This window comes from Stegastes partitus, unplaced genomic scaffold, assembly GCF_000690725.1.
Source record: "Stegastes partitus isolate 25-593 unplaced genomic scaffold, Stegastes_partitus-1.0.2 Scaffold1489, whole genome shotgun sequence".
NCBI classification, from domain to species: domain Eukaryota; kingdom Metazoa; phylum Chordata; class Actinopteri; family Pomacentridae; genus Stegastes; species Stegastes partitus.
This window is the reverse complement of record NW_007579220.1, coordinates 104008-122146: the sequence shown is the minus strand read 5'-3', so window position 1 is coordinate 122146 and position 18139 is coordinate 104008. Positions and strand designations below refer to the sequence as shown.

Below are 18139 nucleotides of genomic sequence, written 5' to 3'. Positions count from 1 at the left end.
GAGCATTTTAGAGAAATGTTCTATGAAATCGTGGTAACTGGCAGTTTATTTAACACGCCTGCAGACAGAATCTTCTAAAAGTCTCAGTATTATTTCAGTTTAACAGCTGAAGCAACGTGTTTCTAAAGCAATAGCTGAACATTATAACCTTTAACTTTTACTGTGGGTTGCATTGCTTGAAGCTCGATGGACCACCGTTGTGTATTTTGCATGCAGCTACCTCCTGGTTTGCTGTACGGAGTGTAACTAATCCTCCTTTTAGTCTTTGGAAGCAGAGCAAGCTTCAATGATTTGCTCACAGCAAACACTGACCGAGGAGGGGCCTCGTGAATCTGCTGAGAGCCGACCGGTGTCTCCTCGGACCGCAGCGGGCCAAGGCAATTAATTATCTAAGCAGATTAATTGACATCAAGACTTTCTAACCAAGCCAGATTTACTTATGTCAATACGCTTGATAAATTCGCCTGCGCGGGCGGTCGGCACATCTTTAACGACCCGCGGCTGCTTTAACTTGAATGTTTAAATCAAAGGAAGAGAAGCTCGACCAGAGAACAACCAATCGCTGTCTGTTAATCGCAATCACCGACACGTGCTGAGTCTTAGCTAGCGGCGAGGAATTCATGGTTTGGAGAAAGGAGATTCTGAATTCAGTAAACATGAAGCAGGACGAAACAAAGCTGTGCAAATACTGAGAGAACAACGTCTGGAACATGTCACAGAATCTGCAGAAAAAAAAAGAGCAGCTGTCCATTACTTATGCTTAAACCTGCAACGGCCTGCGGTATTAAGGTTCGTTTTATTATTTCTCTGAACAGAAGTCTTAAGCAGTGAATATTTTATAAAAACGTTCCTCCAAGACGTGAGGTTTGAATCATTTAAACACGATAGATTTTGCTGTAAAAGAACTAAACCAATTCATACATATATATATATATATATGAATTAAAGATTGGATTTCGACAAATTCGTAAGCAATATTCAGGGCTCCTTTCACATGAGCTGCTTCTTAGAGCATAAAATGCATCAACTTTTTCTACATCTGCATCTTAAAACATGATCACATGAGCAGGAGTTTGAATCTCCAAGAGCTCACGTTGTAATAAGTGTTGGCAAACGCAGTGTACATTGCACCTGGGGATGTTAAAAGGAAGTGTTTTTTTGGGAAATATTGAGATTTACACAAGGCTATTTATAACCAATCGTGTGTCTATTGGTTAAATATGAAGCTACAGTTAGCTTAGCTTAGCATACAGACTGAAAATATGCAGAAGTTGGAGAATTTTTCACAAAACATGTAGACGCCTGTAGCTGTTACTCAAAACCTAGGCTACGTAACCACTTCTGTACACATTTTTATCAATGTTTGTGCTCTGATTCACTTTAGTTTCCAGGTTTTTTGACGAAAAATGTGTTTTTTGTCAAAAAATGTTTTAAAAAGTGAGAAATTTCCACCTCTGTGTGCTTTAAGGGCCTGTAACTGTGAACATATTGATAGTATGAAGGTAAAACTTTGCACGGATTCATTAAATATACTAAAGTTACTGTAGATAAAACACCAGGAGAGAGGATCTGAGTGGGTTAGGGTTCCAGATAAACTACCTCTGTCCTGGTTGTAGCTTTGCATCAATCAGAGATATGAGAGAAATGTTCTGATTGAACTCTTGGCAAGAAGGTGAACTGTTCCTTTAGCTATCCCCCTTTTTCATCACACACATAAAAATCCTTTAGAAAATATGTCTTTGCTCGACTGCAGCATTTTAAAAGACAACACATACCTGTGCAGTCAGTCAGGGCCTATACACGACTAAACAACACAACACTGCATCTAATACAAAAGCTCCATTAAGCAGCAGCCATATATTAAAGCCACTCTGCCGTCCTTCATTCAGAGACGAACAGCTGTGATCAACAACACAAGTGTAGCTACCAATCATTACCTCATTCATAATAAGGTTAGGCTGCCCAGGAGAGTGCAGGCGAGATTGAAATGGCTGCATATGAAGAGGCAATCTCATCCGCTGCATTAAAGCTGGTATTCGCCAGGGTCCCATACTTCCTCGGCACATACAGCAGGGAAATCCAGGGATGGACTGAGCGAGGAGCCGAACGCCGGCTTCAAATGGAGCCGCAGAGATTGCGTTTTTGACTTGAGGTATTCCGGCAGACGATATGAATTCAAGTGGTCCAACGTGGCGAGAGCCGTGAGAAGGAAAAACTGATTCTGTTTTCGCTTCTCCAAAGTGATGAATCACTTCGAGCTTATTGAGTTTCGTCGTCACGCTCGGCATCGAGGAAATTGCAGATGATAAAAAACTCGGAGAATGAAACGCGACAGTTTGGAATTTGTACGGTGCATCGTTTGGTTGTGCAAATATTAGAGTCTCCTCATTATGCAGCAGTAAACAACCCATGGGGTGGACTTCATAGAGGAGCATCACACAGGAGTGGACCCTGAGTTACGAACGTTTTGTCGGAATATTTCTAAGATCAAGAACGATTTTCATACTTTAAAAAAAAGACTTCATTAGCATCTAACAGTTTAAATAAGGTTTTAAGGTAAAGTCGTGCCTCTCCAGCGACTTTATTATTAAACTTTCACAATAAAAGTAGCAGCTCAACATGTGGAAATCCATCATATAGATTTTAAATGTAACTGCTCTCACTGTAATCGGCTTTTCAACAAAGAAACTGACGGTGAAACTAGCAGAGCAGAACATTTACTTAAAATCCTGCAGTTGCCTGATTTTAAAGTCTTAAAACTGGTTATCTGTTAGATTTGACTTTTAAATTCTTCTATTGGTCGATACGCCACTACATGGCCTTGCACCAGGCTACAGCTCAGACATACTTGTGGTTTGTGAACCAGTACCTCAGAGCCTCCAGTTGTTTTCTTTTAGCTGTTTCACAAAGCAGAACGAAAACACTGGGAGATGATTTTACTCTCCAAACTGTATGAACAGCCTCCCAGATGATGTGAGAGGAGACGAAAATACTGATATTTAAAAAAAATCAAGTAGATCTGTTCTGTTTTTACTTTTTTCTCATTGTTATTTATTTTATTGAGCATTTTTGTTCTAATATAATCGATGTATGTGATGTGTATTATTTCTAGTATTATTTCTCTTGCTTGTATTATCTTTTATTAATTCATTTTTATCTTATCCATCCATCTTTAGTTTAGTTGCTGTGGTGTGCATTAGTCTCTGAATCTATTTTAACATCCTTTTTTTTCAGTAGCTTGTAAAGTAATTGCTCGTGTATATTTGATTGATAAATAAAGTTTGGACTGATTGATCACATTGCAGCACAAAGAGAGAAATCTGTTAAAGCTTTAAGATACAAGACGATGTGAACACGGCTCTCCGTTAGCAGCAGCAGCAGCTGGGCGGGAAGCTATCAGTGTGTCTTCACCTTGTGAAGCCAGAGGCTGGATGTGAACTTTACCCTCTGTGTCGTGGGAATAGCATCTTTCAGTGACATTTACAAAGAACACAAAGTGTACAACCAGTAAGACAGACACTGAAACTGAGCTGGATCTGGTTTTATGTGATAATTTGTTCACCTCGGAGACTCCTCTTGCTCGTGTGCTCATGTTTTTGATCACTCTGATGCTCATCATTGTGGTGTTTTAGTCACAAGGACTTTAAATTCTCTTGCAGATCGTCTTCCGAAAGATCAGCGATGTCAAACGGGAGGAAGAGGAGCGACAGAGGCGTAAAAACGAAGCCCCTCTGAACCTGCCGCCAGATCACCCGGTTCGTAAACTCTTCCAGCGCTTCCGACAGCAGAAGGAGGCCCGTCTGGCCAAACCAGAACTGGACGAGCAGGACATCGAGAAGGGCCCCGTCTACGTGGACGTCCCGCTGGCTAAAGCGGCCATCACAACCACCAGCATCGTCACGGTAACAGAAAGCCCAGCGACGCCCTCTTCTTCGACGCCTTCGTCTTCAACGCCTCCGAACTGCAGCCCCTCGGACAAGGCCAAGCTGCAGGTGCCGTCGCCCATCTCTCTGGTGGGAGGCCGAGCTGCTGAACCGGCCAAAGTGAAAGGCTGGGGCCGCTTCAAGGAGTCCATGGCCAAAGCCGACAACTGGAACAAAGTGTCCAAAGCCGAATCCATGGAGACTTTACCCGAACGGACCAAGGTGCACGAATCGCAGATGTCTCTAAAGAAGACGGACTCGTGCGACAGCGGCATCACCAAAAGTGACCTGCGTCTGGACAAAGTGGGCGACTTCCGGCTGACGCCTCAGGACCGCAGTCCGGCCCAGCCGCCAGAGACCAGGCACGTCTTCTACCCCATCCCCGAGCAGACGCTGCAGGCCTCGCTGCAGGAGCTCAAGCTGGAGCTGAAGGACGACCTCAAGAACCTGAACAATCGCATGTCCGGCCTGGAGGCGCAGCTCACCGAAGCGCTTCAACTCCTCAAAGCCAGGAAGTCGAGCGTCGGCTCCCCGCAGCCTCTCTTTGACATTTCTAGACCTGCTTCACCGGAAGTGGACAAAGAGGACATCTTCTCTTGAAGGACGGACGGATCGTGAGGCGAATGGTGACCTCGGCTAGAATCCAGGAGCGTCTGGATCACTGGCATAGCTGAGGCCGCACTGGGCGCATCATTTAGATTAGGCGTCAGTGTGGTCCGTAGGAAGCGCCGGCCTTCGCCACGGCGGTGCAGATTAACAAAGGAGACGTGGTGTTTGGCGAGTCGAGGTCGTAGCCCAGATTCTGGTGTCGTAGCGCTGAGCACTCGGGAGGTTGCGCATGAACTGACAGCGATGTTTGTACATACGTTTGATTTATTTTTTCCACTGCGCTACGATGGAAAAAGCGGTTTGATTTTATCCAAAATCGGATTCCGAGAGTCTCACAGTAGATGCATCTGTGTTGGGGGGCTCCAGTGGAAGCAGCATGACCCGCCGGTTTGTCATTGAATCGTTTGTATGAGATTCTTCTGCATGTCACATAAAGTAGACGTGCGCCTCGGAATTTGCAGACGGCGCACATTTGATTAATCGGGGGCCGCGCGGCGAGTCGTTTGCATTATTTCACGGTGACAGTGAAGGAGGGGACGGTCTTTGCAGATGTTGAAACTATCTCAGAGTAATTTCCTCAAACAGTTCTCTTATTATATCAGCTGCCAGGATCATTATGAATTATACAACAGATAGCTCTGCCCAGGCAATCTGATTTTCCAAAACATGTTTGAGCAGAGCTTCTAATTTCCATAAACCACGGATAGATGTGCTTGATGAAAAATGGAATGAAATGCTAACTAGCGAGCAGGTTATCCATCTTTCCTGATATCTACTATTTGTTATTCTCACATGTGAACACTGCAGCCACACACACATATAGCGTATGAGGGCCGTGCAGTCTTAGCTTCAGTGATTCGGTAATGCAGACGGTATTGATCATGCCCCCTTACTTTCTTTGAAAACATAGTAAGGAATGCCCTTTGCATAATAAGTCCTAAAACAGGCTGTTACAAAGTGGACTGAGATCACTGGGAGCTTTTTCTCGTGACGGTTTTTGCCTTTATTGGCCCCCCGATGTACATTTTTACATTTTAAATTCTGCATGATTCTGCAACACGTCTGTTTCCACATTCACACGACACCACGGCAGACACAGACTTTGTTTTAATGAACATTTTGAAGCATCACATGGCAATAGGTTGATGGGAATGGTGAAATTTGGGAAACTTTTCACTCGAGGTGACAGTAAATACGCTCAGTCGGCGATGAATAAGTTAGAATCATGAATTCTTTGTCTTCACATGCTGAATGCACGAAACACAAACTGACATGAAGGAATAATTACAAGATGAACACAAGTTTTTCTTTTGTACTTGTCCAGTGTTGCTTCTTCTTAAAGATTTTTTTGCGGTTTGAAAAACAACAGCTCTAATTCGACCACACGCAGCCTGGCTTATTTGTGTTCCTACACGTTAATGGAAGTAAACCGTCTTCACATTTTCTTTTGTTCTTTTTTTTTTTTAGCTTTTGTGACACGAAAGCTTATTTCAAATTCACATGACAATCCTCAGAGCTCATGGCTTTAACTTAAACCAGTATTTGGAGGCCAAATTAACTTGGTTGTTGCTTTAACAAACTTAAACAATCCCATAAACGCACCTTTGAACTGGGCGACAAAGACGTCAGTAGATGAATAAAATATTGAAAATTATTTTGACTTTTATGTGATCCGAGTCACGACTGAGAGAAAAAAGTGGAAACAAACATTCTGAAAAAGTAAGTTGCAGACATTTACATGTAATTGTGTAAGACATTAATTGCACATAATTAGCCTCTTTCTGTTGGCATGAGCCTGAATCCCACTGATATCTGCATATTTACATTTACTTACGTACTTTTTAAATGTATTGTTTTGTAATGTTCTTATTTAAATATCACAGCACTGAGGTGACAGAAGATCTCCATCTCTATGAACATATAGAACAACAAATCTAAAATGTATTTTGAAATAAAATAAAGTTGAGCTCACATTGTTTATTTTAAAGTGAACCTAAAAGTGTCACTGTTTTTTGCTGTTGAAATACTTTTTTAAAATTGATTGCCTCTAATTTAGTAAAATCTGCACATAAAAACATATTGTTAAAGGTTCGGAAGGGGATAATAATTTTAAGTCCTGCATTTCAATAATACAGACCTTTAGTTTGTGTTATTGATGTTTCACATGTAAACAAACTGTAGGCGCCAGCAGCTCACACTAGGGGGCGCTGCAGAAAGAGGTCGAACGTAAAAGTATTTGTATCGTTGTTAGCTCGCGAAATGTTAGCTTCTTTGTTTAAGAATGATTTAAACACCAGCAATCAGTATTTCAATTAAAAATCATTTTAAATTTTAAGACTTTCTCTTGTTTTTTACAGAATTTCGGTTTCCTCAAAAACAGAATTAGTTTATTTCTTGTTATTATTAATGTTCTAGTTCTGACTGGTTTTCACACCAACAGTTTGCCCTAAAAACATACTGAAATTAGACATTTTTAATTCTGATAATTCATCATCACATTTACACTTCAAATTATGTTGTCGACCAAAACAAGCTATGATTGTATCACACACACCAGAATGACACAGCAGCGTGAAGGAAGATGTGTTTCAGAGCGATTTGGTGGTGAAGCTGCATTAATTACAGGTCCAGAGAAAAAAATATGCATTAAACATGAAGTAAAGCAGAGCCATGAGTTCATGTATTAAGCAATAATAATAATTTTAAAAAGGCGCATTTAGCTGCTAAAGTTTGTGCTGAAACGTCAACAATGAAAGAAAGTAGTGCACATGGCTCATTTTTGCAGATTACAGGTAATGAAGTCCAGAATAAATTGATTGCAATCAGGAGAATAAAGTTTATTATATCACTGAGATGTGTTTCCAAAACAAACAATTGTGGGCGAGAACTGAAAAGCGGTTTTTCACTCCGGCAGCAGCAGCCGCTTTACTGCACCTATCAGTGAAAGTATTCTCTCACATGACAAAAAAAATAACCATTACTCTCTATTATTTATTATTCATATGGATAATTTATGTTCCCCGCATGCCTCCTCTCTTATCAAGACAAAAGACAAGCTGAGACGGACACAGCTGAAAGGGGGGAAGAAGAAAAAAAAGAAAGACTTTGCTGAGGTTTTTACTCCAACACTTTCTGTAGCCTCCGTTTCCATCAAAAATTCAGCTTGCTAAAAATAAATGGGCATGTCATCACACAAGTGAGAGCTCATTTGGTTTCCCAGTCGGTGTTTGCGGGTCTTTATGGGTCCGCTCTCACAAAGCATTTTGATCTCGGGAACAGGACGGGGGAAAAAAATCTCCAAAAATCGCCTGGCTATGTCCTCCCGATCACAGATAATTCATTAAGCCGCTGCTCAAGAGTAAAGAGTTCACAAATCAAAGGGAGGGAAAAAGAGGTCAGGCAGCATCGCCAAAGAATTCAGTCGCTCTGCTGAAGGAGAGGATCTAAAATTATGTAATGGCAGGCGGCCTTTATCTAAGCGACGAAATCAATCTTCAAGTGTTTTGAAAGTTCAGCACGCAGCCTCGTATAATTGATATTTCAGCTCATGAGCCTGCAGCGTCTCTCTCTTATTCAGATTGTGAATCGTAGCAGTTTTTTTTATAAGCGATTACTTTTTAATCTCCGTAAATGCAGTTTTCACATTTAAACGTATGAAAACAAGAAGTGCGTTAACATGTATTTTTAATCCGGCACGGTCCTCTGAGCAAATTCTCTCCCGGCACCCACAGGACGAATCCAAATGTGGTAGCATCCCCGTATACATTAATGATGTATGGACATAAAAAAAAAACTTCCCTTAAATTGAAAAAACGCAGCATTCGCGTGGGTTTGAGGCTTCGCTGGATGTTACATACGCTCAACCGGGTTTATGGGTTGGCTTCGAGATTTTAGCACAATTTCAAGGCTGACGTTTTTGAGGAAGTAGGCTTTTTTTTTTTCTCCCCTCTACAGTTATGAGCTGTTCACACAATCAGTGGGTTTCCTGCTGAGCCACACAGATCTGAGCTCAGCTTCATGCAGATCCAGAGACAACCAGGCCAGAGTCGGTCGCACATAGGAACTGAAAGAGAAGCTTCTTTGCTGCACAAGAAAAAGGACTGTGATGTTGTTCAGTGTTCTAACGATGTGCAGAGTGCATTATGAGCTAAATGGTGGCCAAAAAAACCCAACTAAACATATGTAAAAACACAACATACCCAAACCAGAGACAGAGTTAGCTCCGAAATATCCAACCAGCTCCTCTAAATCTCATTAGCTGTCACTTTAAATACAGTATTGCTTGTTTCAATCATGCTAAAAGGCAGTTTTGTGCCAGCAGGTGTATTTGAGTGTTCGAGATTATCTGACTGCAAACTTCTCTCATCCTCTCATTGCCATTTAACAGCATGAAGGCATTTGGCTACTTGCTAAAAATCCTGCTCAGATGTCTGCAGCCACCAGCCAGGTGACTCTCAAAATCATTTTTCCTGACACAGCTGTAATTCTTTAATTTGGTTTAATTTGATTTTCTCCCTTGTCAACTTGTAAAGACGTTGGGAGACTTTTTTTTCCCACTAAATTGGTTCAACGTTACAGGAGCCTTCAGACTTCAACACTTTAGGGCCCGCTAATGCAGAAATGCCAACCCAGACATGCTACCAGGCTAGCATGGTCCTATGCTAAGCTAGGCTAAGCTAATGGACTTCCACCACCAACTTCCAATGACAGCGTGGCATCGATAATCTGATCTAACTTGCAGAAAGAGAGCGTGTTAAATTAATCTATTAGGGATTTGTTGAGCCTGTAAGTTAGTTGTTTCTTCGAGGATAACGCGTAGGAAGCCAGTTGAAGCTGCCGACTTGTGAACTTTAGTCTCAAATAACGAGGAAGAATCTATGATTAAATGAAAACAAAACATCTGCATTGACTTTTCATAACGACGCCAACAACAAAGCTGACAGTAACGAGGTGCCGACTGTCGTTTTGTGTGATTTATCTGCACTGATCTCACAATGGAAAGTATTTATTTTCTTTAACAGTTTTATTGTAAATTGTTTTACTTTGGTGGGACGTTTTCATTGAGTCCCGCTGGATAAATGTGCTGTTTCACTTCACCGATGACAGAGATGAATGACAGAACTGGTAGTATTTGTACAAACTTTTATTTTGAATGACTAAACCTACAACTACAGTAACTTTGGGTCTTTTGTGTTGGTTCTATTTCTACTGTAAATTTCCTTTTTCTTTACATTTTACCCCAGGAGGGGATCAGATTATTTTCATGATATCAGTAAATAAGAGGACGCCTGTTCCAGCTAGAAAATCAGATTTTGTACTGGGATGAAACAAACAGACAGCATGTGGAGGGTTACTTCCACTCAGTGTGGAGGTTATAAATACTCGGTACTAAAAGGGGGGATGCACTCAAAAGTTCTTGAAAGCAATATGTGCTGTAACATTTATAAACTAAGGTCCAAACAGCGACGAAAATATAAAAAACCTTAAGCCACCAAGTGAAAGCGACCTTTTTCTTTTTCTTTTTTCTGAGTCCTGCAGAACCACTCCACCACATTAACCCTCTTGTTGTTATTAAACCTTGGATTGCTACTGAGAAGCATGCAACACTGTGCCTTCGTAAAAAAAAAAAAAAAATCGCCCCGTACTCCCTCTTCCAGGCCTGCAGAGAGAAAAGTTAAATATCCAAAACTGCTGTTGCTCCTTTGAAGCGACTGATCTATTTTTGTGGTCAGCTCTAGAAAAGCTGCCTAGTTATAAAACCCTACACACAGTTCTATATATATAAATAAATATAAATATAAATAAATATATATGCACAAGTTATACTGCAATGTTTAGATTCGTAAGAAAGAGCAAACTTTGGTGTATGGTTCCTGTAATATGCACATGCCTCTATGTTCACACGTCATGTGATGAGATATGTAACTATTCCAAGCACAATGGGAACTCTTTGTTATGAACTGTGACATACTGTGCTCTTCATAATAAATATTTTATACATACCGCGCCCTGTCTGGTCTCTGTGGGGGAGCCGGCCGTATATATATATATATATATATATGCCATCACTCTCGGCGTGTTTTTTCCAGCTCCTCCGCCGGCGGGTAGGACTGGGCTCTAAGAAGGTGTAGCTCAGCAGGTGTATTCTCCCGCTGATCTTCTTATGTCAGATAAACCTCACAGTTTTGTGCTCATTTAAGAGGATTCCTCGCTGACCCCCCACCACCACCACCACCACCACCACCACACTCACAATGATCCTACTTAGTGCCGCAGATGTGATAATCCCAAGGACAGAAATCAGCTAATGGAAGAACAACAGATTTAGCAGCACTTGTTTTAGTTACCGACGCTTGTGTTTGAACCGTTTGTTCACCTAATTACAACCTGCGCAGGTGAGAAAACTCAACTTGTTGTGGCACTAATAATGAGAATTAAAACAAAGAGGACGAAGAGGTGAAGTGAGAGTTTAAAGTTAATGATGAACTTCGGCTGTGGCACTTCAGACTTCACTAATTCGTCGACTAATCTTCTTAAAGCCAAACCCAGAAGCTGTGTTCTTTCCTTATTGTGCGCCGTGAACAGTAAGAGGATCAGATTGTTTTTGCGGCGTCATACTTTGCTCAAAAGGCACAAAAAGGCAAAGAGACGAGCTTATTGAGGCGGTTTTCTACCAAACAAACTTCCCTGAAACGTAGAGTTCATACAGTAACTTATTACAGCAAACTGTGGCTCATTGGTCAGAGTTTTTTTTAAAGTTAAAAACTCTCCGAATTCACAGAAGCGACTTAATTGAGGCTTTAACTTTCATTACTATTTAATCTTTGGTTTGTTTTCCTGGTTGATCCATCATCTGTATGTCCAACAAACAAGTTATAATCCTATAGAAATGTCAATTACAATATTGTCCAAACAAGCTGAAACCAGACTTAAGTGATTAATCTGTTATCAAAGGAACTGCAAATTAATTTTCTGTCCAATGACTAATCGCTTAATCGAGCAGTTGTCATGTAAAGAATTCACTGAGACTGAATGAAGTCTTTGATGTTTCCAGTCTTCAGTCTCTCGTAATGATGGGTCTGCTGATATTCTTTATTTTTCTTCCTGTCAGCAAATCAAATGAAAACACCAGAAGCAACAAACTGAGACGATACATTCAGCTGAGTGATATTTGTCAAAAAATATTAAAAACGTCAGCGTTTGTTGATTTCACGTCCTGTAACTTCATCTGATTGCTGCACATACGTACTAATCCACGACATAAAATAGTTAAAAGAATAAACAGTTCACTCCGGTTAGAGTTCTGTTTGCTATAAAGTGTTTTTTAATAAATAAAACTGTATTTTTGACCCATTTTTTAAAAACATTTAGTCTCAGAGAGAGAGCAAACATAGGGCAGACTGAGAGAAAGTATTGAGACAGATTTAGTTTTGGTCTTTTCAAGTGATGTGTTGGTGATAAGCCTTTAAAATCCTCATTCAAAACAATCTCTGGACACAAAATGAGGCTGTTTTCAGTATTTCCTGAGGAGTTTTATAGGATTATACAGTAAGCTGAAAGAGTTTCTAAGTTTAAGGGGGAGAAGATTAAAACCTTTAAGAAATGGAGGAAGTTGAGTCAAACGTCCACGTCGATCGGCCACAACATTAAAACCACCTGATGAGCATTGTGTAGATCCTCGTTGTAGGGCTGCAAGGTGGATCAGTGGTTAGCACCGTCGCTTCGCAGCTAGAAGATGCCCGGTTTTTGTCCCAATTAGGACGGCTGGGATCTTTCTGCGTGGAGTCTCCATGTTCTCCCCGTGCAGCGTGAGTTCTCTCTGGGTTCTCCAGCTTCCTCCCACAGTCCAGAAACATGTTGAGGTTAATTGGTGATTCTGAATTGTCCGTAGGTGTGAATGTGAGTGCGCTTGGTTGTCTGTCTCTAAGTGTGGCCCTGATCGAGATTAGTTACCTATAATATGCCGATGACACCACTTTTTATGTCACTGTCCCCTTAAGGTACGAGTTTTACTTTTTCACAGGGGTAGCCAGATGTTTTTACCTTTTACTTTTTTTTTTAGGTACTGAATGATGCTGCTTTAAATTTCTACACAATCTACCTGTTTTTATATAAAATATTATGGAAATAATCAGTTACACTTTTCACACTGTTATTTTTTATGCGTACAGAATCCTCTCGATGAAATTAGACACGAGTAAATAAAAAACATGTCCTTCCATTCTAGATTAAATTATTCAGATATTCTCTGTCTCTAAGTGTGGCCCTGATCGAGATCAGTTACCTATAATATGCTGATGACACCACTTTTTATGTCACTGTCCCCTTAAGGTATGAATCTTACTTTTTCACAGGGGTACCCAGATATTTTTACTGTTTTTTAGGTACTGAATGATGCTGCTTTAAATTTCTACACAATCTCCCCGTTTTTATAGAATATATTATGGAAAGTTACACTTTACACATTATTTTTTATGCGCACAGAATCCTCTCGATGAAATGAGACGCTAGTAAATAAAAAACATGTCCTTCCATTTTAGATTAAATTATTCAGATATTCTCTGTCTCTAAGTGTAGCCCTGTGATAGACTGGTTACCTGTCCAGGTGAACCTGCCTTCACCCTGAATCAGCTGGGATAGACTCCAGCCCCCCATGACCCTAGTGAGGATTAAGCGGTGTATAGATGATGGATGGATGGGTCCTCATTGTGCCATTAAAACAGCTCTGACCCGGTGTGATTGGACCGATGCTCAATCGGGTGGAGATGTGGAGAGTTTGAAGGTCGGGTCAGTGCCTTAGACTCTTGGTCGTGTTCCTCGAGCTGCACTGATTGATGTTGCAGTGGAGGGTGAGCTTGGTCTTAGAAGGGTGCTAGCTGTCAAAGAAACATCCACATGAGGACAAAGGTTGTTTCTGATCGTTGTGTTTATATGAAGTGGCAACAACCAGATCTTGAAACTGAAGTCAATGTNACCAGTTATTGGTATCATAAAAGAGTAATAGACGATTAACACTGATGGATAAATGCTAAAAAAGTTCTCTATTAATTAATACATGTACAACATAAACAAAGAGGCATTTCAACCAAGTTTTGTGTTACAGTTTGTGTTTTTCCTGAATTTTGACATCAAGATTTTAATTTTTAAAGTACAGTCGTGACTCGGTAAACTGACCCTTAACAATCCTAAACCTGCTATCCCACAGGTTTTTAGGAAAAACAGCCTTAACATAGCGACAGCCTTGGATTCTGACTCCGACATGACATTTAATGTCACCAATCAGGATAACGGCGTATTATCTGACTGAACAATCCCACAGATTGGCTACGTTCACACTGCAGGACTTGATGCTCAATTCAGATTTTTTTGTGAAATACGATTTCTTTGTGAGTTCGTTCACATTTCCAATTAAATACAACTCGTATGTGATCTGCTGTGTGAACTTCATACGACCCAAAAGTGTCCCGCATGCGCAGAAGAGGACACGATGACATCACACGCAGCGAGCGTGCTCAGTGTTCATAGACGTAAACATGGATGGTAACGGTGGAGCGTATCTGTCACTCCTCCCCCGCCACCGATGGTGGAAACAGAAGTGTGATACTAACTAAACTGGCATCAGCGGCCAAGTATTGCCTGTGTGTTCTGGACACTTCCACCCCGTCAGAGCACTCCGACGGGGTGGAAGTGTCCCCCGACGTGTCAAATATTCGGATGTTCAAAATTAATTGAGTCAGAATATCCAGAGACCAGAAAGTGCTATTGGGACCAGCCCTACTAGTTANGGCAGTTTTATTGAAATCACGATGATATTATGCATTCCTGACGTGTACATTTATCATTCAAAGCCTTGTAGCCCCGGGGCCATGTGTGCAACATGAGCCAAGACATCCCAGTGTTTTGTCTTTGCAGGTAAGTGCATTTCATTAACGCCCTCAGTGTGAGATATACTCTCCAACCAGTCATGTGACCTTTGCTGCCGCTACTGCTGCTGAGTAAAACCAACAAAGTAAAGAGGCAAAGTAAAAGTAAGCACACGCCACTAGCCAAAAGTGAGGAACTCTTGGCCACAACTCAGGAAGCGCGTTGGAACTGCTCGCGAATTTTTGGAAGGTAGCCGACTTGCTAAAATCTGGCAGGGAGATAGAGAGCGGGAAACAAAATAAAGAATAACCTATTTTACTCAGCTGCATGATAATACGGCTCCAATCAACCGGCGTGGTAAGTAATTACAGCACAGTTTCTTTTGATTAGCAGAGTGCTTCGAGTTCAACGGAGGGGAAAGAGTCAGTCGCGGGTAAATCTATAGTAGAGCTGATTGACTCTCGGTAAAGTAGAAACCAGTTTGTTTTCTATCTCTGGACACATTATCACGAGACGAGTAAATATTTTGCTGCTCGTGTTGATCAGTCCGTCCATCACTTTGGTCCAGATGGAAATATCTCTACAAGTACTGAGCAGGTTGTTTTCTAGAGACGTTCATGGTGCCCAGAGGTTGAATCCTAACGTCTGACCTGCTCTGGAGCTGCCGTGAAGCTAACACCAAAACTGTTGGGTGGATTGTCATGACATTTGTGAGCATTGATGTTCTTCTTGCTCCTTTACTTTTGATCTGTCTGGCACTTTGTTTTATGTTTAAATACCTACAAAACAAATGACACACAGTAAAAATACTGTAATTTACAGATATATACGGAACTAATAAAATGTCCAACTACCATTACATTTGTAATTTTGCGAATATTATCTAGAACTAAAACAATGTCCAACTAAGGTAGAAGTACTGTAACTTATAGATATTATATGGAACTAATACAATATCCAGATATAGCAAAAGTACTGTCATTTTACAGATATTATGTCAAACTCATACAATGTCCCACTAAATCTGGAGCACTGTAATTAAATAGATATTATGCAGCACTAATACAATATCCAGGTATAGCAAAAGTACTGTCATTTATAGATATTGTGTAGAATTAATACGACGTCACGCTGCAGTAAAAGTACTGGAATTTTACAGATATTATATAAACTAATACAATGTCCAACTAAAGTAAAAGATATTATGTCGAACTATCCATCCATCCATCCATCCATCCATCCATCCTCTATACACCCTAATTCTCACTAGGGTGACATCTCGCACACGTCTTAGACCAAGCTCACCCTCCACTGCAACATCAGTGCAGCTCGAGGAACACGACCAAGAGTCTAAGGCACTGACCCGACCTTCAAACTCTCCACATCTCTATCTGATTGAGCATCGGTCAAATCACACCGGGTCAGAGCTGTTTTAGTGGCACAACAAGGATCCATCCATCTGTTATCTATACAGCGCTTAATCCTCACTCACTGGGGTCGCGGGGGGCTGGAGTCTATCCCAGCTGACTCAGGGTGAAGGCAGGTTCACCTGAACAGGTCACCAGTCTATCACAGGGCTACACTTAGAGACAGACAACCAAGCACACTCACATTCACACCTACGGACAATTTAGAATCACAGAAACCTTAAGAAGACAGACCTACAATTTAAACAAAGTATGAAAAATATGGAAAATTTCCAACAGTGAAGTTCGTGTTTTAAGTGCATACAAATATAGGCTACACGTTTTAAGTCAGTTCTGTCAGAATACGTGACTATAAATAACCAGTGTAGAGGAGTTTTCAGTGAACCAGTGCAGTACATGTCGATGACAGTTTTAAATGAATCATTACGAGGCCAAAGCACGTCTACAAGTAGAAACACACCAACGTGTTCCTCTGGTAACGCTGCTGGTGTGAACAACAAATGGGATAATTAGCATCATACAGGTGATTAACTGTTCTCACCTTCACCTCTACCTGACACCATGTAAACACAACATGCGCACGAGCAACTCAACGAAACACTTTGTGCATCTTAGATCAACGTATACAACTAATGACGCACCGCGCGGTTAGGAGTTTATATATATATATATTTTATACGTTTCACCAGACGGGTCAGGGAGAAATTACGATACTGCCGGCACTACTAAAAATCAGACAGGCTGATTTAAACACATTGATTTCATGTTAATGAAACCACAGCTCCCTCTCGGTGGTTTACTGCGCAGACACAAGAAACAGCCTCGGGCGTTTTCTAGTGGATCCATTACATCTTAATTTACAGCACAAAAACACAAGCAATCAGTGAAAGCGCCGAGATTATTAAATGATCTGTTAAATGATCTATTTCAAAACTGTCATCCTTTATTTTTAGTGCTTTAATAATCCGAATGAATCACCATAAAGCGCAACCGGAGACTCGTGCTTTGAATAATTCACGTCAGAAATTGTATTTCCAAACACCTCGTTGTTATTTTTAGGTTTCTCTTCACTTATTTACACAGAGCCCGGAGTATTGTGTGTGTGTGTGTGTGTGTGAAGGAGGTCAGGAGTGCTAGAAGAAGAAGCACAGAGTTACGCATCATTTGCTGTGAGCCTGCCGTGCTTCCAATAAATGTTTACTGTCACAGTAAAGATTAAGTGCTGGCTGGAATGTGACCTTTGTCAGGCTGCTTAGGTTTGAGTTTAGGAGGTCTGCAGACCGAGTGACATAACCAGAGGTGATAAATTGAGATAAAGGATAAAACAACGATTGTACATGTTTGTCTGAAGTTCTTCTGTAGCGCTGGAGCTGCTGCGTTCACACTTATTCTGCTAAAACCTGATTTTTTAGATCACATCAGAGCACCAGGTGGAAACAAAGAGCCGATTTGCAAAGTGTGAGAGACGCTCGACGCTCCCGTCGCCCGTCTGAGTCGTTGTTTTCCTCTGCAGAGAGCAACGAACCAGAAAATCATCACAGAGCTGCCTTTGGCGTCATCGAGATTTTACATCGCCGCCGGACTCGCGGGTCAGATTTTACATTTAACCCCGATCACAGCCAACTGTTCACACCAATAACAGAGATGTTAGTCAGAACTAAAGCCGCGCATCAACATTTTTATATTAAAGAGACCAAAGATTTGCGAAAAGGCTGCTTTCAGTGACAAAGCTCCACATTGTACTGCAGCATCTTCCAGCTCATGGTTCTGGTTTAACGCCCCGCGGCTCTGGTGTTTTGTTTCATGGCTCTTATCAAGCCCATTTCCAGCAGCAGGCAACAGTTTTCAGCTCTGATAAACACATTGTGCGCCACAGGGTCAGATATTGTCCTCAGGAGTTGGAGGAAACAAAGACGGAGTTAGATGACAGGAGCTGTGTGCTGCCATAACCCGCTTGTACCAGCGACACAGTGTAATAATATATCAGTATTGTCTTTAGAGCTTCTCGCGCTGCCCTGAAGTGGCTAAGAAGTGTAATAACCCTCTGAACCGCAGAACATTTCTTGGAGGTTTTTTTTTTGCTTCTGTCACATTTTTAACTCACTGCGGGCTCATTTCTCACTGCAGTAGAAAGTCCTGCACCTCTATGGAGACAGCACACCCATGGCTAGAAGTAGAGAGAACGTATAAATGTCCTCTGTGTATTGTGACACATTTATAATGGCAGAAATATATATAAAAAGAAAATTTGAATTTATTTATCTCACAAAAAATGGAATCAATGTGTGCAGTATGTTTCCAGGTGTCCACAGGAGT

At 41.2% G+C, this 18139-nt stretch overlaps 1 protein-coding gene across 1 annotated transcript in view; it reads left to right on the top strand.

Annotated features, from left to right (window-relative positions):
* Positions 1–4523, top strand: part of LOC103370850 (potassium voltage-gated channel subfamily H member 1-like) — a 50109-nt gene extending 45586 nt beyond the window's left edge. Inside the window, exon 12 of the mRNA XM_008300022.1 lies at positions 3660–4523. Coding sequence (XP_008298244.1) covers positions 3660–4523 — 864 coding nt within the window. The remainder of the gene's footprint in view (positions 1–3659) is intronic.
* The last annotated feature ends 13616 nt before the right edge of the window (positions 4524–18139 follow it).